Here is a 20,418-nt window from a genome sequence, read left to right as displayed (position 1 = left end):
GTCTTCCTTTTGTCCATATTTTTTTTCCAGCAGCTGCCAAGAGAGGCCCATCCACCGCCCATAACAGGAACCGGGGGGCACTGGGGGCACCGGGGCCCGGCTGCCACGGCCACAGTTCGTGGCAGCAGTGGCAGCCCGGGGCCGGTTACACGGTGAGGTCCCCCCGTGGGGGGGGACAGCATGGCTCCGCCACAGCCCCCGCCGGCTGCCCGGGTGCCGGGCCCCGCTCCTGTGGCCGGGGGCAGCAGCCAGCCCGCACCGGGGGGCCCTTGCGCAGGAGGTGGGCGAGCTCGGCCAGGCTGAGCAGCGCCGAGACCAGCCCCACCACGAAGTAGAAGTGGATGAAGACGGTTTTCTCGGTGGGGCGGGACACGAAGCAGTCGACGTGGTGCGGGCAGGGCCGGCGGTGGCACACGAAGAGCGGCTGCACCCTGAAGCCGTAGAGCAGCGCCTGGCCCAGCAGGAAGCCCAGCTCGGCGGCGATCCGGGCCACCACGCTGCCCACGTAGAAGGGCTGCAGGCGGCGGGCGCACTGGCCGGGGGCCCCCCCGCGCCCCGGCTTGGCCGCCTGGTGCACGGCGAAGATGACGAAGAGGGCGGCGGGCGCCGAGAGCACGACGACGTGGAAGACGAGGAAGCGATAGTGGGAGATGGGGAAGGCGGCGTCGTAGCACACGGGTTTGCAGCCCGGCTGCTGCGTGTTACACACGAACTCCTCCTGCTCGTCCTCGAAGACGTCGCTGCCCACCGTGGCCAGGACCAGGATGCGGAAGAGGAGCATCACCACCAGCCAGAAGCGGCCCACCATGGGCGAGTGCTCCTGCACGGCGTCCAGCAGCGAGCTCAGGAAGCCCCACTCGCCCATGGCCGTGCTGTGGGAGCGGGGTCAGCGCTGGGGGGACGCCGTGCCCGCGAGGTCAGGCCCCAGTGGCAACATGGCCCCTCCAGCTCTCCATCCTCCTGCCATTCCTGAATGCACCACGATGTCCCCACTCACGGGAGGGTGGCCGGGCAGTGCCAGCCCAGCTCAGCCCTGTCACAAGTGTCCCCAGGCATCCGCTGTGCCTAGAATTCCCTCCCCAGGGATGGGTCCAAGGACACCAACTGGAGCAAGGCCAGTATGTTCCCCATCCCTTGTCCCCCCAAATCCCAGGAGCCCCCCCAGTGCCCCGGTACCTGCGGAGGCTGCGGTCCACGGTGTGCCAGCGCAGCTGGCGCTGGCTGTCCAGGGCTGTCCAGGACTGTCCGGTCCCTTGTCCGGCTGGGCTGGGATAACGGTCCCACAGCCACGCCTGGAGTCCTTTTAAAGGGACAGAGCAGCCACAGGGGCACGCAGAGAGGAGGGAAGGGCTTGGAACTGCTGGGGGGAGGTGGTGGTGGTGGGGTCTCATGGACAAACGCTGCCCCTGCCCAGGGCTGGGAGCTGCCCAGGGCACAGGTTGGTGCAGGGGCAGTGGCCCCCTCTGTGCAGAAATGCCCCCAAACCTTGGCCTCCCTAAACTGCAGGGCCTCAGGTCCCCAAGCCACAGCATTTGGCCTCCAAAAGGCTCCCCCAGTGCTGGCATTGCCCCCCGGCCCCGTCAGATCCTGGGTGCACCCAGCCGTGGTAGCACAGCTCCTGCTGGGGGTTGGGCTTTGCCCCATGGTGCCCAGGGGATGCTCATGGCTGGCACTGGCCCTCCCTGAGCCAGGACACTGTACCCAGGCTGTCAGGGGGCCCATGGATCTTCCCATGGCTCTGTCACGTGTGATCCCTGCAAGAAATCCCCCATGGCATGGCTGGGCTCCCACCACCCCCTGCCTGGCCAGGGCGGCACCAACGGCCTTTGCCAGCACCTCAAATCCCCTTTCCAGTAACAGGAGCAGAGCCTGTACAACATGGGTCACCCTCAGAGCCTGTTTGCCCCTTGGGGACATGCAGTGCCCCTGGTGGGTCACAGTGCCCCTGGCATCCCACAGCTCAGCTCCCATCCAGCAGCACCAAGGAGATTTTGGAATGGGGAAACCCCTGGTACGGACACTGTGGTGCACTCTGTGTGTTCCCAGAGCTCTCCCTCCACGTCTGGGTGGTGCTGGGGTTCTGGGAGCAGCCCCACAACCCACCCGTGGCCTCGTCATGGGTTGTGACAACGGTTCTGCAGCAGAGGAGCCGTAAATAGCCCGGCCCTCGGAGGGGACGCGCCGGAGACACTCTCCAGAGCCAGTGGAAAATCTGACAGTGCTTTCCACACTTGACTGGGTTCCAGCAAAGCACCGATAATGTGGGGGGCCCTGGGGCTTCATGGAATCATGGAATGGTTTGGGTTGGAAGGGACCTTAAAGCCCATCCAGTCCCACCCCCTGCCATGGGCAGGGACACCTTCCACTAGCCCAGGTTGCTCCAAGCCCTGTCCAGCTTGGCCTTGGACACTGCCAGGGATGGGGCAGCTACAGTTGCTCTGGCCCAGCAGCTCCTCCCGTGCTGGGGACAACAGGGGTGTTCACAGGAATTTGGCTGGGGAGCCACAGTGGCCACAACCAGTGGGGAAGTGGCCAACCAGCCCAACACCCCCAGAGCTTGTGCCAAACCCTCTGCTCTGGCAGAGGGAGGGAAAGCTTAGCACAAGCTCTGCAGTGGTTATTTTCCTAAAAACAAACACTCAAATTCAGTGAAGAAAATAATTATAAACACTTTTATTAGACAAATATTAAAAAAGACAAACTCAGGACAACAAAGAAAAACACAAAAAATATTTACAGGGAGAATTGCTGGAAAAATGGCTCCAGCTCACCTGTGTCAGGTGGTGGAGTTAAGTTTGTATATTTTAGTATTTTAAGATATTTCATGAGGGTTGCATCAATTTTAAAAAATTTGGCATGTTCTGAAGTCAACTTTAACACTAAAATGACCACAAAGTGTCAAATAACAGGGAAGAGGGAAGTGCGGCAGCACTCACTGGGCACGTGGCTCCAGTGCTCACAAAAAAGGGGATGTTCTTGTTTCAACAAATCTAAATTATTTAAAACCAAGAAAAAACGAGCTGTGTTTACCTGTAATGAACATTTCTGGAGTGGTTTGTATTTGGAGATGATTTCCTAGGCTGAGGTGGTTGTTGGTGGGAGCTCCAGAGCTCTGCTGAAAGCTCTTTGTGGGTCAGGAGTTTAAAATTGTCCTAAAACCTCAAAACATGTCATCCTCTGAGGACTCCTCCAGGTACTGGACGGGCTTTTTGGCACGGCCAGGCCTGGCCTGGGGCTGGGCTACGGGGCTGTTGGGCTCAGCGGTGAAGGTGTCATCCTGCAGCTTGGATTTCTGCAGGGAAAGCAGGGAAGGAGTCATGGATCTGAGCATCCCCAGGGAACAACAGTGAGCATCACAGGCCCGCTGTGCCACAGGTACAGTGGGTGTCTGGCCCTTATTAGGGAAAGGTTCTTCCCCCAGAGGGTGGTTGGCACTGACCAGGCTCCCCAGAGCAGTGGGCACGGCCCCAAGGCCCCACTCCACTCAAGGAGTGTTTGGACAATGTTCTCAGGGAGAGGGGGGGGGTTGTTGGGGTGTCCTGGGCAGGGCCAGGAGTCAGACTCAATGATCCTTGGGGGTCCCTTCCAGTTCAGGAGATTCTGTGACCACCCTGTTCCCCACAGGCAGGCAGAGGCTTAACCTCCACCGGCTTTTCCTGCCAGGACCGACCCCGCTCCCTGTGGATCCCCTGGCACTGACGGGTGCAGGGCACAAACCTTTGATGCCACGGATTTGGAAGGCTTCGAGCCAATATCCAAATCGGAATCCGAGTCCAAGGAGCTCGGCTGCCTCTTCGTGGCCTTCCTCCCCTTGGCGTTGTCGCCCTTGGCGCGCGGGGGTCCCTCCTTCGCCGCTGGCTTGGGCGCAGCCTTTTTCTTGGCCAGCATGTCCATGATGGAGGGCTGGTTCTCTGGAACAGAACGTGGTGTTAAATCCCTGTTTCGCTCCTCTCTCATTCCCAGCTTGGGAATTACTTCCAACACAAACAGGCTCGGCGCTGCCGAGGGGTCAGCGCGCAGGTCGCCTCCGTTTGAAGCCGGGGCTTCTAGAAAGATCTCTCTTCCCCGGGTGATGAGGAATGAGGCTGTTTATCTGCTCAGTTCTGCTACGTTTAGAGGATCAAATTAAAAAGGTCCCCAAAGCAATTTACAGACTATTTCAGTTTGAAAAGTTCTGGACTCTCAAGGATCTGTGGCCCACCTCAGACCTTCAAAGTCCTGCACAGGGAGGAAGGAATTTCCCAAACGCTCACTTGGGGATTCTTTCTTACCTACATTTTGACATTTTTTAGGAGCATCTTGAAGCACATCTCCCAGTTCAGCTCATTTCTGAAGGATAACAGGCTTTCTCAGTTTAGGAGTGGAAGTAACACACTATTTTCCTGCTGGGATTAACACCCAGTTGATTCCATTTGGAATATGCAAGCCAGCGTCAAAATCTGACAAAGTTTGGGCAGTTTAGTTTAAAAAAAACCCACAAGTCAAATGCCAGAGATGGACGAGGTGGAGCCAGCACTGGATACATCAAACTGCCCCAAAAAGCTTTTCTGCCTCCTGGGAAGCTCCCAGGCTGCTTTCTTCCCAAAAAGACACAAAGTAAGACATAGACTGCAAGACACAAATTCCACCCGGATTATTCCTGCCAAGTATTACATAGCCCTGTAGGAAGCATTCACTTTTCCTGTTCCCAAACTAAGACTCCCTCCCTCCAAGCATGTCCAACATGAACTAGAACATGATATGTTTGGAAACAGACCTCTTAAACATGACAACAACCAGAGAACCTCTGCCACAAACCTCAGATCTTTGCTGAAATGAAAACTCCAGTTGCTCAGGCCCTGGAGCGCCGAGCGAAATCACTCGGATCGTTTCCCACAGGAATTATAATTGTGCTCCAGAAATGATGTTGCTGAGCTGCCCTTACCCTTGGTGGCTCCGGCCTTCTTGGCTGCAGAGGGTTTTTTGGGCCCAGCCTTGGGGCCCGGCACTGGGACAGAGGGAGCAGCGGGAGCCTGGTCCACGTTGTCATCAGTGACATCTGGGACTTGAACTGGGAAAGGGAGCACAAAGTCAGTCTGAAAGAGCCAAATTGTCCCCCCTGCTCTGCCCTGTGCACTCCCCCAAGGGGTTTTGGGACAATCCACAGGTTTAGAGGTCTCTCACTCACTGGGGACAGCGCTTGGCTCTGCCTTTTTCTTGGGAGCTTTCACTGCTTTTTCAGTGTTTTCCCTGGAAGACAAAACCCCGAGTATTTTTTCAGTTTATGATGCACTAAATAGGTGTCTTGAAAAAAACCAGAGCTATGAATTTATGTGTAGCATTAAGCACAACCAATCTTCAGTGGTTGTGGAGAAATACTCACTTGGGAGCAGCTCTGGGCTTGGGAGGAGGCTTTTCCTTGGAGTTTGTATCCGAGTCAGAGCTGCCTCCACTGTCACCCTGGAACTCAGACTCCTCATCAGAGCTGGAGGAATTTGAGTCTGAAATGACCATGGTCTTGACTTTGGCTGATGGAAGGACACAGATGTGTTATTTTACACATTTGGCAATATGCAGCTCAGCTTCTTTTTCAATATTTTAGCGGCAGTTATTAAAAAATAAAGATCTGAATAAAAACAAGCAGATGCTGAGACTGCCAGGGAGAACACACAAGTGTGTTCTGTCATTTGGAGGCTTCCAACCTCACCCACAACACGTTTAATTTGCCAAGACAGTTGTGTAATTAAACCAAATAACCATATTTCTCTAGATGCCCTTTTCTGCTTTTCCTTGAATGTGTGCACAAATGGTAGAAATATTTAATTGTTTTAGACAGTAAAATAAAGAAGCCTTTTAAAAATCATTTCTGAATGTGATCTGAGGCTCTGGGATCTCCCTAAATAGTCTGTTCCATTTTCTCCTCCACAGATTATCCCTCTCTGCAGCCGTGTCCTCACTCACCTGCTGCCTGACGAACCACTCGTTCCCTTTGAGGAGGTGCTTCAAAATCAGACTCTGAATCAGACCCTGAGTCAGACCAAGGGTTTCGTTTCTTGGTTTTCTTTATTGGTTTGAAGGGTAGAGTGGCCTGTCTCTTAGCTCCTGAAAAATAGCGGGAGGCAGGATGAGCCAGCAAACTTCCATGTGTACTTCAGCAGTTCAAACTCAGCTTAGAAATACACTAAATTCAGAGGATTCTGGCTTAAACAAAGAGAAATAGGAATTTATCCTGCCTGACTGTTATCCAGGACCTCTTTCTCCCCTAGTTTTTCCAAAACTCCTGATCCCAGGTGTTGGTCACCACCTTCAGGAAGAGGTCAAATAACCAAATTGACAACCCTTCCCCTCCCTTTCTACTGAGGGAATGACATCAGAGCATTTACCTGGCTCAGTCTTCAGCTTCTGTGCTAATCTCTGCTTCAGGCCTGAAGGCTCCTTCTCTCCGGATGTGTTTTCATCCTGATTCTCATCAAATTCAGATTTTTCACTCTGCAGATGCAGATACCAAACAGTGAGTCAGCTCCTGGAGAGGAGGCACGGGGGGTGATGAAGGAAGGAGCTGCTTATTTTAGACGTGTAAGAGTTACTGATACAAGAAACCTGACTCTGTGAAACAAACTGTGTGTGGAACTGATTACAGACAGGATCTGCAAATCAGACAGGATCTGTCCCCAAATCAGGTGACTAAAACAGCAAAACCCAACAGGAACAAAAACAGGAACTCAGGCCCCACTCCTGAGTGCTCCAGTCCTGCCACTGGGACGGCCCTGGGGGAAGATGAGGATGCAGAGCTGGACAGGGTGGGATAAAAACAACAGTGGAAGTTATTTGGAAAAACTGTTGGGTGGAACCATGTGGAGGAAAGGTTTCCAGGGCCAAACAGGTGAGGGGGTGGGTTAGTTTTCTCTGCTGGAAATGGCTGAATGGCACAATTTCAACTAGTTCTATAAAAAGAGTTCAATCTTCTTCATCTCCTTGATACGGAGAACAATGATGGCATTAATTGGCTGAAAGCATTGCTGGGAATGCAAAGGCTGTTCTGGAGAAGGGAATTTACTGGCTGTGCTTCCTGCCTGCTAAAGGGTTTATCAAATTCCCAAGATACCTGGAACAACCATGTTTGCACCTGCCTCTCCATTTCTGAGCTACCAACCCACCTGACACCGTGATGTGTCAAGATTTCCCTCTGAGCCATCTCCTGATACATTAGTGAATTGTTGTCCTTTAGACTGACACCCCCTTTTCCAGTGCTCCCCAAGCCCTAAGGTTCTGTCCCTCTCCTTGAACAGCTGCTTCAGCAGGACAAGTCCAGCTAACAAGGACTTGCATTTCTTTAGGACTGCATTGAAGAAAATATAAAGAAAGACTGAGCATTTGGAATGTTCCTTTGTACCTTTATCTTCTTTTTAGTTTTCTTTTTCTCTGCCTCTGCCTTCATCTCGGCAGTGATCCGAGGAACAACCCTGACACCATGAGGGGATGGCATCACTTCTGGCAGTTGGGCCTTCTTCACCTTTGCTTTCCCTCCTTTCACCTTCAGAGGTTTGCCAGCAATCCCTGCCATCTCATCCTGCGCTTGCTTGGCCTCCACTGCCTGCAGAGGGGAGCACAAAATAGCACAGAAAAAGCCCAAAAGTCAATAAAGAGCTGGTGGATAAGATGAGGGAGTGGGTCATCTGCACTGAGCATCGACATACATCGAGTTCCTCAACGAAGGCAGCAAGGTCTTCCTTCCACAGGTCAGAGGGACTCTTGCGCTTGAGGTTTTCCAGCTCCTTTTGCTAAAGGGAATCATAAATGATAATCATTAGTCACATATTTCAATCCACCATCCAAAAAAAAAACCCAAACCCCACCCAACACATTATATATAAACTTAACACTTTTAATAAGCAAAGGAAGGCACATACTTTGTTATCCCTCTGCTTGCAGAGCTCATCTTTCTTCTCCTTGGTCAGATACCACAGGGGCATGTTCAGCAGGTAGTTGAAGTCTGGGCCAGAAGCTGCAGCTGGTTCTTTGTCACTCTCTTCCTCCTCCTCTTCCTTTTCTTCTTCCTGAATATGGATTTGAAACAAACATTGTCAACAAATACCCTGACACACAAGGGTAGGGCCATTGAATCCTGTGGATAGGAAAGGACCTGAGGCCTCTGTATGGATTAGGAAGCCTCAGAGCCAGCTTGGGTGTACTGAGGATGACCGAGGCATTACCGTGTTTTGTGACTCCTTCCAAGCCTTCACCGGATCAGACTCGTACCCTCTCTGGATAAGAAGCTGAATCAGTTCTTTCTTGGGTTTGTTTTCTGCAAAACAGACATTTCAGAATTGTCACTCAATGACCACCACTGATGAGCTTTAAGTTTTGTATCCCTGCATCCTACAGGACTCCAAACCAGCCTTTCCTCATCACAGCTGGGACATGTGGAGGAGCCTGAATAACACCTGAAAAGCTCCTACTTAGGAGGTGATTTGTCAGGGTAGCATTGGTCCTGTAGCTGCCAGAGCACTGTAAATATTTTTCTTTGTTTCCATAGGCATTTCCCCTGCTTTAAGTAGTTTTTGAACTTGGAAAAAAAGGTGTGGTGGTATAAAACAGGTTTCATAATAACAGGCAGGTGGAGGAAAAAAGCCCTGGTAGCTTGGTATAGCTTGCACCTCATTAGACATCACCTGGGAAATTTATGCTCTGAGTGCCCAACCACTGGAAATGCTTCAGCTGGAATTTGCTCCTTTTTAAGGTATCAGAAGCAATCAACCATGAGACACAAATACAAATGAAACCAGCTCTGGCAGCCTTGGAACTACTTATTAAAAAAAAAAAAAAAACAACCAAGAAAATGCATTTCAAGGGAATTATTTCTCTTCCTGAGCTCAGACAGACTCGGCTGCTGGGATTACTGGGCTGCCTTCAGACACAAACCACAAAGCATCTTATGACACGTTGTCTGGCCTCATCCTCCGTGAAGGCAGCGAAACACAGCCCGTCTTTAACACCGAGGGGGGAAAAGTGGATTGCAAAATGTGAATGTTGGGAACAAAGATCTGCTTCTTTTTCTAGCTCATGATTCTCAGATGCTGCTACTTGGGTATCTTCTAAGTTTGAACCCTCGGTCCACTGAAAACATGATTTGGAATATTTTTGCAGAGGTTCACAAAGAAAATGGACAGAGATACGGGTTCTTAAGAATGCATTTCACAGCAAACACTGCCCCTTCCTAACACCACACACAGTTAACTCTTACTCCTACCGAGTTAGAAACAGACAGAAATTATTGCTAAATTATTAAAAAAATTCTACCCTCAAAAAATTGTCACACACAGACCAAGGATACTCTGGGAAGCATTTTCCTCTTGCATGTCACCGGAACAGAGATAAGCTCTGGTGTGGTTTGTAAGAGCCAGCCCGAGGCTGAGTGGGTGCTGACAGAGCTCAAGGGGGCACCCAGTCCTCCCAGTTCACAGTCCCAGTCACCAAGAACAACACCCACCGATCACGATTTTGCCATCTATTTTCTCCAGGATGAAGCGAGCCTGGTTGCTCAGCTTTGCAGACTCAGCACCCAGCATCCCAATAAGCCATTCCTTCCTCAAACTGTAATATCGGAGTCGGAGCTCAAAGAATTCCTTAAGAATATCCTGGGGAGAGTCGTACTTCTTGAGAAAGCCAACATGGTCAAAGAGAACCTGGAGGAAAACGAGGGAACATGGGCATTATGATGATAAAACTGATTCCAAACCCACTGAAAATTAACCCTAACACAGGTGTGATGATATCACTCAGTTATTAACTGACAAATTATCAAACCTCAGTGTTACTCGAGAAGCTACTTCAGTTTGTGAGCACAGCAGCAGAGACAATTTTAGAATTGCAATGTTTTTGAATACCCATAGCAGGGTTAAGGTTACTTCAATCTTAAGGCTCTGTGCAGGACTAACATCTTTTATCCAGCTTCACACATTGTCAGGAGCCAGACGCTCAGTGCCCGTGCTGCTGGCTCAAAGGGCTCTGCAAACTGTGATTTCAGATCACTTTGCCTCCTTCAGGCAAACCATCCACTCTGGGCCCACGCCCAAGCCAGGCTCTTGACCTTTGAAAGCTGATTTAAAACCAGTAACAGCAGAAAAATCGAAGTGAATAGGTTAATGCCAAAGAGGATTTTTGTTTCACGCAACGACTGCAGCTGTCCACAGAGTCTGAGTTGAACCAAGAAATTCCTTCAGCAAAATCTGTCACATACCATGGAGTTGCATGTTAAACTTGTTTGGAGTTTGAAGACCTTATGCAGCCCCACAGCTTCGGCTTCCGCCAGTTTTTCCTCAGTCATCTTCACGATGAACTTCACTGTGGTGTCTGTGTGATATTCTTTATAGTCTGTGATTAGAGGGGGGGTCTTCTCAGTCCCATTCAACATCGGCTCCAGAACCTGCTCTTTGTAAGTCTGAGAAAAGAAACAAAGTCAGACCCAAACCCCACTAACCCCTTTTTGCTTTACAGGGCAGACTATACATTCCCAGGGCAAATTCCCTGTCTGTTACCTGTGTCCATGTTCTGACAGGCAGCTCAGTGATCTCGATGGTTGTAGAATCAAGGATGGACACTTCACCACTAATCACGTACTGATTAGGGGCCAGCTCGTCTATGGTGCCTTTGAAATTCTTGTAACTGGGAAGCTGAGCAGAACAAACACTGGATTCAGCTTTGTGCAGATGCTTCCGTTTTCAAGCATTCCCATCAAATGCTCAATATGAGCTCGATAAACCAACAAGTGGGACATTTGGTTTTTAATTATTTACCATTGGCAGTGGCTCTTCTCCATCCATCAGCCGGCGGATATTATTCACAACTTCCCTGATATCGAAGTTGGGGATTTTACAGGCCCAGCCAGTACCAATCCCTTCAGCCCCGTTGACCAGCACCATTGGGATGATGGGCATGTACCACTCTGGCTCCACACGCTGGTTGTCATCATAGAGGAACCTCAGGATGTTGTCGTCCATCGGTGGGAACACCAGTCGTGCCAGGGGACTGGAATGGAGAAGGGAATTCAAGCCCAAATTCTCATTACAGAACATGATGGCCATGCAAAAAAGAAACTTCCTGAATTTTTTTGTTCCTGCTTCCATTTCCATATTCTCTGCTCTGATAACCAAGCTTCCATACCTGAATCTAGCACCCAGATCTCACTTCAATTGCTGCTACTCTGGGCATGCAAGCAGCCCAAAGTTTTAAAGGGAAAAAGTCAATTCATTTTTCAGTCTAATTGCTGTAAGATTGGGTCCTGGTAAGAATCTTTTGGACAGTAAGAACTCTGTAATGCTGACCTGAGCATGGTGAAGATGTATCGAGGGCTGGCAGAGTCCTTCCCCCCGTGCAGCCGTGTGCCAAACTGACCGATGGGCTGCAGCAAGTTGAGGTTGTTGCTGCCCACGAAGTTCTGAGCCAAGTTAATGATGGTCATCATCAGGGCGGCCTGAAACGAAGGAAGGTGCAAAGCTGAGCGTGCAGAATGCTTCAGGGTGACTAGAAATGTCCTAGTGACCCACAGCTCTACTGCTGTCTACCTGCTCTGAAACCTCCAGTGGAAGATTCTGTTGGGTCTCTACAGGGAATCTTGTTTTAGTGCTTAACTTCTCCTGGCACAGGCAGAAAGGTTATTAACTTCTGCCTAGATCCATCCCAAATAAAGCGAGTTTTTCTTGTTCTTCTTTTGGAACAAACTGTGCTCCCATGAAATCCAGGCAGGGCAGGCAGAGTGACCAACCTCAGATTAAATTAATTTTGGAGCATTAATAGCAGCTAAACAGCCACTTCAACTTGGTGTTCACACTCCTAATTCTGCTTCAGAGGCATTGCCATTGTCATGCCAGCAGAAGGGTTTTTTGTCTTTCATTTAAAGTGTTTTGCAGGCCCAGGCAGGTCCTTACCTCACCGTGATGGTATGAGGACATCTCAGCCACGGAACCGGCCAGCTGAGCCACCTTCACCTCCCGCTTATCGTTTCGTTTGAAGCAGGTGAATAAAACCTTCCTCTGACCCGGCTTCAAACCTGTATAAAAAAGAAAAGACCTCGTGGTTAGAACATGTGATGTGTTTCACTTGGCTTCTGCTCTCTAGAGACACAAGAACTACTTATCCACGCAGAGATCCTGCACCAGGTGAGTAAGGTATTTGCAGTAATATACCACAAAATGGACAAGACTTCTAATCCAAAGTTGAAAAAAGCTTGGACAGCAGAAAACAGGCTTCAGGACACTGATCCTGAAACTCAGTGGGTTCCCTGAGTCTGACAGGACATCAAACACCCATTTATTAAGTTCTAGGGACACACCATGCAGAATCACTACCTAGAAATCACTTACCATCAACCAGTGATGGGATTGATCTCTCATTGTCCGAGTTTGAAAACAGCACTAACTCCTTGTTGATGAAGTCGTTGTAGGTCAGGTAACTGGTGTTTTTCCCATAGAGATATTCCTAAGAAAATCAAGTGGAAGATTGCCTTAATTTAACAGGGCCTAATCTGCTCTTGGCTAGTTTCACTGAAATGGGAACTCTTGTAAGACCAGCTAAATACAGTTTGAGCCCTGACACTCCTTGCATGGCGAAGGGAAACATCTGCCATGATGCAGGCCCATTTTTTTGGGAAATAAAGTCTTCATCTGGTCCTGCTCGAGCTATTGTTTCCCTATTGATGAAGTAATTTGAAAGATGAGAGTTAAAAATGAAATTAACCGCTGGATAATTGACAACGAGGCTACACTGATAAGGGCAGAGAAGAAGCTGCTCTGCAAAACCCTGACACATTTTCAACGTCCTCTAATTCCGGGCCTGACTCAGTGACTGAGCCGTGTGCAGTGCTGGGATGAAGCTGAGAACAGCCCCAGGCAGAGACTGGGAACCAGTTTGCTTGTGAACATAAACCTTTTACCTCTGGCAGACCGTGCAGCTTCCGTTGTCTCCTATCCTCCATGAAATTAGTCAGCCACTCCTTTCGCTCTTCTATCTTCTTCTTGCTAAAGGCCTGGGTGTTACAAAAGGAAAAGTAACTCGATTCTAGAACGTTCTGCAGTTGGGCATTATTGGATCAGTCGAGAAAAAGAAAGGAAGAGCTTGCCCAGGAGAATAACGTGCTAAACAGGCTGGCTTAAGAGCCCAAGTGCAATAAAAGGTTTCTGTAGCTAAACATATTAAGGGCATAATTTCCACCAGTTTGTAGGAGACGGGGTAGTTAGTTTAAAATTTATAGGTTTTAATGTATTAGCAGAAAACTAAAGCAGATTTGGGGGGAGATAAATATTTTGGGGGGAAATTTGATTTTTTGGCATTGCCTAACAACTCTGAATGTTTGAGTCAAGGGTTCCCTAAGGTGAAGTTCACAGAAACCAGGACTGTTTTAATCCACTGTTTCGCACTGGGGGAAAAAGGGGAGATCTAACTTGGAGCAAACTGCAGCAGAAAATATGCAGAAAAATGTTAGAGAAATATTTACTATTGTGCCTGAAAATGTCAATTGGTTTCTAGTGATTAGTTTGTTCTGAGCTATATTTAAAGCCCATCATTAAAAGGCTACTCTTGGCCTGAGGTCTGGGGGCAGATTTGCTGCTCCTGGTTCGACTAAATCCGTAGCCTTGGTAACACAGAGATTGTCTCCAGCCCACGGGCCTCCAAGAGCATTTTAAGAGAAAATACCGAGCACTCTACAAGGTGAAATACCAAAGGTAGGTAGTAAGTCAGCAATTAAATCAAGTGTTAGTTACCAGGGTGATCGCAGCATCATCTTCAGGGCCAGAATATTTGAAGCCAATTCGGTGTCTTGCCATATCTGCAAAGTATTCTTTGGCCTCCTTCGATGTGCTGGTACCCAAACCTGCAGGGACAGCAGAGTTAATCCTAATGACTTTTTGCTTAAATTAAGTTGCAGTTCAAAGAAATATTTTGCTATGCCCAGTTTCTGTGATGTATCACATGAATGGACAGTGTGAAGATGACTTTCTGAAAACTTGAGTTACTTCAGAATGAGATGTATCACAAAAGTCATAAGAATTACAATTCAGTGAGCAGTGGCACGTTGTACTTTTGGATTTTGTCTGTAGATATCTGAAATGTAACTGGAATATCTTAGGAGGGAAGAGACGCAGAACACACCTGATCCAAACCTTTCTGCAAAGCAGGACTGACTCGAATCAGCAATCCTCTGACTTGGACCACTGAATTTCACTATATTAAGTTTTTACAAACCTTTGTAGTACTTGATTTTCCATGAGTTGTAGTTCTGTGTACTGCTTTTCCATTCTTCAAACTCAGGAATGCTGTAGAATGCAATTTCTTCTTTATTTTTAGAGGCCTGCGACAGAGAAATATTTTAACTGTGAAATTAGAGGCAGATTTGGAGCTGTGAATCCTCACCCACTCACCTGATCATCCCCCAAGCCTCACCTTTATGATGGGAGTAATGAATTCTTCCAAAAAGTTGTGTCTTATAAGAGATGGCCAGTTGTGATGGATGAAATTAATCAGCAAACCTTTGATGTGTGACCCATCCTGATCCTGAATTAAAAAGGAAAAGCCATATTTTATCGGGGGCATGATGGGACTGACAATTGTTGGCTTAACAGCAAATGGTTCTATAATTCCACCTCAGTGACCCTATTAACTCACTTCTAAAAAGGTGACCACGTGTTTTTTAACTGCTGAAAATTGAAAGGAACCAAAAAGGCAGATTTTTGGTGAAAAAAGGTGTCAAGGACTGCTCAAGGACCTTGAATCAGCAGACTTTAGCTGTTTGGTGGTTAGTCCCCCCTCTACTTTTTTGTTTTGTGGCTGAAATGATATTATGACCCACTAAAATACGGAATGAGAAAAAGAAACAAACACAGAGAATTAGGTACAACAGTGGGAGAAAAGCATGGTTTTCTTCTTTTCTCTTCATTTAAGAGTTAATGATTATCTTCTCCCAATTTTCAATTTAAATGAACCTAACCTGATCTGTCATGATCATAATCTTTCCATAGCGAAGAGTTTTTAAAGATTCTTGATCTTCATAGTTCTTTTTATACTGCAAACCCACAATCTTGATGATGTTGTTGATTTCGGCGTTTTCCATGATCTGAAAGACACCACACAGAACAAAAACTTGCCTTTCAGACTCAAAATGCAGCTCAAGAAAGTATAAAATTACCCGTAAGTGAATCGTTGGCCGAGTTCTGTCTTATTGGTGTTTTTTTGCTGTTTAGAAACTTATCGTTTTCAGTGGTTAAATCACTCTACATCATTCCAAACATTTTCCAGTCCACAACACAAACATTATCCCCTCGGGCAAAACACCAAACAGGACTTAATCGATATTCCCACTTAACCAGCAGGGCAGGCTCAAGGTGAGAGCAGACACTTCACCTTGGAGCTGCAGTGCTCCGGGTGAGCAGCTGCACCAACTCGTTACACAAACCACACCACACCTTCCATCACGTAACTGTAACCATTTTCCACCCAACCTGCTTATGAGAAGCTTCTCTGACGTTGAGGATTTTCCCACGAAGAGGAAATACTCCATATTTGTCTCTGCCAATCACTCCCAGACCAGAGACAGCCAGAGTTTTGGCTGAATCTCCCTCAGTCAGGATCAGCGTACAATCTAGAGAATTCTTGCTGCCTAAAAAAGAAGAAAATCGAGTCAGTTTTCTAATTAAGAAGTGAAATCGAAGCCTGCACACTCACAACTGAATGATAAATATCTTCTAACACAGGTTTTGTTGCACTGCACACAGTAAATGGGGATAAACATAGTAAACAGGGCCATAAAATGGGGGTAAAATTATAATTACAGGTTTTCTCACTTTTCCTTAGGAGACAAATCTTTCATTTAACAACCAAGTTTTAACTGTTTTTGAATGAATTGGTTATAAAGGATGTCAAGCACTTACCAGCATCGTTGGCATCATCCAGTTTAGGGACACCCTTAATCTTGGAGTGTTTCACAGCACAACATTTCCTATTCAGCTCGCTCTGAGCTTTAAATTTTACCCAGTTTAGGATACTTTCAACAATGCCACAGCCAACTGCCTGCAATACAAAACCCAAGCCCAAACAGCTGTGGGAAAAGCCGCAACAATGATGGAATTTTTTGCTATAAAGTTTTACAGCCATCCTGGTTGTCCCTGTTTGTCAGTACTTACACCCTTAATGAATTTTTCACTTAGTTTACAGGTGGACCCAAAGCTCTTTGCCTGCAGAGTCATGTTCTCCTTAGTCTGAGAGTCAAAGGTTGGGTTTTCAATTAAGGCATTCACGAAAATCCACATGTGGTTCTTCACCTGTAGTCAAATACAGCAAGGATCACACTCTGTACAGGCTCAGCTCACCCATCAATCACACAGTGAGGAAAGACTCAGTTATCACTGCAGGGTTTGGGATTTTTCTGAATGGTCTGGAAGAATTTTGGACAGCTAAAGAACATTCATGAGCAATGTTAGATGATTTGGGATCTCAAGGAATTGGCATCTCTCAGCCTAAATGGGTGTTTTCTAACAGGTACTGGGTTTTAGTGCATCTACACTGACTTAAGAGTGATTACAAAATACATCAGCAAAGCAAAGAGAATTGCCTTAAATTAGACAACGTGAGACTTCTATAATCAGCAATCCTATATCTACTATCTGTACAATGGAAATGTGTTATTAATAAAATCAACACAGTTATGCTTTAAGCTGGAGTTACAATTGGCAGTAACGCTCGAGTTGTGTTTCCCACTGGGGAAATTCTGATGTTGTACCTGGAAAGGCTTCACCCCAACTCCATTTTTGTTCTTCTTTTTCACCACATCGATGAGTTTGGTTATGATCTGGTCAGCGACGTAATCAACGTGCCTGCCACCCTAAAGGAAACAGGACAAGGACCCAGGGTGAGGCCACTAAACCCCACAAAACTACACATATCTATTGAAAAGTTTTAGCGCAGTCTTTGCAATATTAACTATTTTTTACTAGAATACATACACTTAGAAATAGCCAAGAATATTAATGTTGAAGAATTTGGCACTGGCTTGACTAAAAACACTGAGAGGTTACCTTTGTGGTGGCAATGCTGTTGACAAAGCTGACTTGCTGGAAGCCTTTCTCACTCAAAGTCAAACACACTTCCCACCGGGAATTGACTTCCTCGTGGATAACCTTAAGTGCATTCCCAGTTTCATCGACCTTATCCTTCAGATAGAGGTCCACATAGCTGCGGAATCCTTTCACCTGCACACGGATGAGAGCAGACAACTGGTTGATAACAGCTCCCATAAATACTTAATGCCCATCCTCCTGCAAAGTGGGTACAGGAATGCCTCCTTTGCTGTGTGCAGTGACAGGAATGGCTTTGACACAACCTCACCAGTTAAATGGCACGAGAAGTGCAGGTATTTGCGTTTCTTTTCAATGCTCACTTACAGGCAGCCTCTGTCCATTCAGGAAAACTTTGACATCCTTTGTGGACCCAGCAATATCATACACTCTTCGAGACATCAGTGCTACGATGTCCTTATCCAGAGCTGTCATCTTGAATTTGGACAGATCAGGTTGGAAAGTGACACAGGTGTAATCGTCTCCATCGAAGTATTTCAGCTTCATTTCTCCAGCCTTTCCCATGTTGTCTGTCCAGGTCTGAGGAAAGGAGCTTTTGTGAGTTGCAAGTCGAGCACATGCAAGTAACTACTGTAGTTTTTAAAAACAGTAAGCTGGTTTGAGTTTTAAATACTTTCAAATTTAACAAAAACTCTGGTTGAAAACCAGATTTTGGTGCTGTCTGCTAATTTCATTGTTCCTCTGAATTATATTTTGTGGGTCAAATTTACTCTAAACATAATGCACTGAAGGTGTGCCTAGATTTTTGAAATAAAACCTGAGGGTCTCATCAGAAAACCTCAGGTATAACCTCTCTGACATGAGAAGTGCTCCTACCTGCTTGAATAACTTTTTGTATTCACGACATCCAGTTTCCACAGTGAATTTTGTGCTGAATATATTGCACAGTTTGGCTCCATAACCATTCCTCCCCCCTGGAATTAGAAGGAACACAGACTTGTATTACTATCTTTGTCCAAAACTATCCAAAAGAATCCCAGACTAACAGGAGTTTGGCCACTTCAGCACAATCCAAAGGCAAATGCCAACAAGCAACAACGTTCTACAAGCTCAGTATGCAACTTCTTCCCCACCTGTGACTTTCTTCTCGTTGTCATCGTAGTTGCTGGAAGTCAGCAGCTGTCCAAAGATCAGAGCAGGCACATAGACCTTCTCCACTTTGTGTTCAACAACTGGGATACCCTTCCCGTTATTCCACACACTGATTGTGTTATTCTCTCTAGGGGAGGGAAAAAAAAATCCAACACAAAAAATGTGTTTTTAAGGCTGCAAACGACTGAGCTGTGAAGCAAGTTATAGAAAGGCTCTGGGGAAAGGCACCATTTCATCGGGAGCAAATCTGTGCTCAGCAAGTGCAGCAGCTGCCAGCAGAGGGGGGACAGGCAACACAGAAATCCCCAGATCTGCTCTAAAATGGACACGCACAAAACCCTCTGTCTGTGCTCAATCAGGATAAAAAGGCAGGAAGAGATGGAAACCAGCAGCAAGTAAAAAGCAGCCGTTTGCCCTGTCAGCCCTCTGTAAGAGACCAGGGGACTGAGCAAAGAGAAAGGCTTTCAGAGCTAGTGGATTAAGTTTGGGGTAACTCAGATCAGCCCCTGCAGTGCCACCCCAGCTTTGCAGAACAGCTGAAGGCAACAAACAACAATGAAATAAAACTTACACATCAATTGTGACTTTAATGCACGACATGTTTTTATCCCTCTGCTTGTTGTCTGCGGCGTTGACTAGAAAGAGAATATTGTTACTTTATTACATTCCAAATCGAGACAGAACTATGAAGTGTTTCAGTAAAATGAACACAAAAGATCAATGCAATGTCACTAATAATCATATTGGCATGAAAATATTTTGCGAATTGCAAAGAGGAGTTCTACAAGTTATCACAGAATTATTCAGGTTGGAAATGACCTTTGCGGGCATCAAGTCCAACCATTAACAGAAAAAGGAGAAGTCTGGCCTGAATGAAATCAGGTTTGTAATTGGATTTTTGAAATTGGGGTGTTTTTTTTGTTTCCCATGAATGGCTTGCTACTAAGTAGGGCTAATGAGTTCTTGATAAGTTCTTCTGTTTAGATCCAGTTTTGTAGGCATTCACCTCTGTTAACAACCTGTCACTCACTGACTCGGGAGATCTGTCACCTTACCCAGAATCTCATCAAAGATTTTGTACAAGCCAGGCACGAAGGTCACAGGTCTGCAGTTGAGGCCGATGTCTTCATCAAAAACCCACATTTGCTGGGAAAAAAAAAGGAAGAACTTCATAAGTGCCCAGGGTACAGCCTCTCTTCTGTGCCACCCGTTTGGGGAAGCAGATGTTTTGTGGTTGATAAGCAGATATTTCGTGTTTTGTAAACAGCTGTTAATGCCCCCCTCACCTGCCCTGAGGTGCTCGAGGGGCTCAGCCCCGCACCCCCCTGCCCCTTACCTGGGTGACCAGCTCCACGGAGCCGATGTAGGTGTCCGGCCGGAGCAGGATGTGCTCCAGCTGCGTCTTCTTCTGGTAGATGTGCTCCACCGAGAGCTTCTTGGGGCCATCGGCCTTGTTCGTCCGGGCGTTCTCGTCCGCGGGCTGTGGGGGGAAAGGGGAGAGGGAACGAGGGGTCAGGCTGGGGGAGAGGCCCGAGAGAACGGGGATGGGGGAAATCGCAGAGGAACGGGGGGCTGGGGGAAGCGGCGGCGAGAGAGGCTCGGGGAGACCCTGAGGGGGTTTTGGGGAGAACCTGAGGGAGCCCAGGGGTGTGGGGGGGAAGGTGTTGGGGAACGCTCGGTGAGACCCCGAGGAGGGTTCGGCGACGGCTGAAGGGGCCTGGGAAGACCTTGATAGGGCCCGGCATCACCCTGAGGGGGCCCAGGGAGACCCTGAGGGGGCCCTGGAGCGCTAAGGGGGTTTGGGGGAGACTCTGAGGGGGTCCGGCGGGAACTAAGGCGCGGCCGGGAACACCGAGGGGGACGATGGCGGGGGGATAGCCGAAGGCCCGCGAGGTCGAGGGTCGTCGAGCAGGGTCGGCGTCGGTCGCCGGACTCACCCGGAGGGGCGACGGGGGCTGCGCGATCTCCATGACGGCGGCGGCTGAGGCAGCGACGGCGGCGCCAACGGCCCCTTCAAACCTCCGCTCGTCCCGCCGAAACGCTCCGCCAATCCCCGCCCGCGCGGCCCCGCGGGCCGCCAATCACAGCTCTGGGGCGGGAACACGGCTCGAGGGCCCTCCTTCATTCTGTCCAGTCAGAGACCCCTCCGCGCATTCGAACCGGCCACTCGGGAGGGAGAGCGGCGGGACGGGCAGCGAGACCGGCCAATAGAGGAGCGACG

At 48.2% G+C, this 20,418-nt stretch overlaps 2 protein-coding genes across 2 annotated transcripts; both read right to left on the bottom strand.

Annotated features, from left to right (window-relative positions):
• Positions 1-89: 89 nt before the first annotated feature.
• Positions 90-865, bottom strand: GJD3 (gap junction protein delta 3). The gene has a single exon (XM_064636357.1). The coding sequence runs from the start codon at positions 863-865 to the stop codon at positions 146-148; it is 720 nt and encodes a 239-aa protein (XP_064492427.1). The 3' UTR covers positions 90-145.
• Positions 866-2,658: 1,793 nt separating this feature from the next.
• On the bottom strand, positions 2,659-20,260 carry TOP2A (DNA topoisomerase II alpha). The gene is made up of 35 exons (XM_064636338.1): positions 20,135-20,260; positions 19,534-19,677; positions 19,253-19,343; positions 18,769-18,832; positions 18,179-18,324; positions 17,922-18,019; positions 17,412-17,624; positions 17,046-17,219; positions 16,751-16,852; positions 16,155-16,292; positions 15,903-16,041; positions 15,474-15,631; positions 14,963-15,088; positions 14,419-14,529; positions 14,221-14,326; positions 13,740-13,849; positions 12,911-13,003; positions 12,342-12,456; positions 11,907-12,028; positions 11,304-11,452; positions 10,776-11,007; positions 10,518-10,652; positions 10,220-10,420; positions 9,470-9,665; positions 8,193-8,284; positions 7,890-8,036; positions 7,677-7,760; positions 7,373-7,573; positions 6,363-6,468; positions 5,941-6,081; positions 5,363-5,507; positions 5,168-5,229; positions 4,925-5,050; positions 3,718-3,911; positions 2,659-3,292 (listed from the first exon to the last, which is right to left on the bottom strand). Exons 1-35 carry the CDS (start codon positions 20,165-20,167, stop codon positions 3,161-3,163), a joined length of 4,626 nt encoding a protein of 1,541 aa, XP_064492408.1. The 5' UTR covers positions 20,168-20,260; the 3' UTR covers positions 2,659-3,160.
• Positions 20,261-20,418: the final 158 nt, after the last annotated feature.

The sequence above is a fragment of the Pseudopipra pipra genome, chromosome 26 (assembly GCF_036250125.1).
Source record: "Pseudopipra pipra isolate bDixPip1 chromosome 26, bDixPip1.hap1, whole genome shotgun sequence".
Lineage (NCBI taxonomy): Eukaryota > Metazoa > Chordata > Aves > Passeriformes > Pipridae > Pseudopipra > Pseudopipra pipra.
This window is presented reverse-complemented; position numbering and strand designations above follow the sequence as displayed.

Coding starts and splice junctions, on each gene's coding strand:
- GJD3 (XM_064636357.1), bottom strand. CDS start 865: ATGGGCGAGTGGGGCTTCCTGAGCTCGCTGCTGGACGCCGTGCAGGAG.
- TOP2A (XM_064636338.1), bottom strand. CDS start 20,167: ATGGAGATCGCGCAGCCCCCGTCGCCCCTCCGG. Junction 14,530..14,962: donor TTATGATCATGACAGATCAG/GTTAGGTTCATT, acceptor TTTTTAATTCAG/GATCAGGATGGGTCACACAT. Junction 6,082..6,362: donor GAAGCTGAAGACTGAGCCAG/GTAAATGCTCTG, acceptor GCTATTTTTCAG/GAGCTAAGAGACAGGCCACT.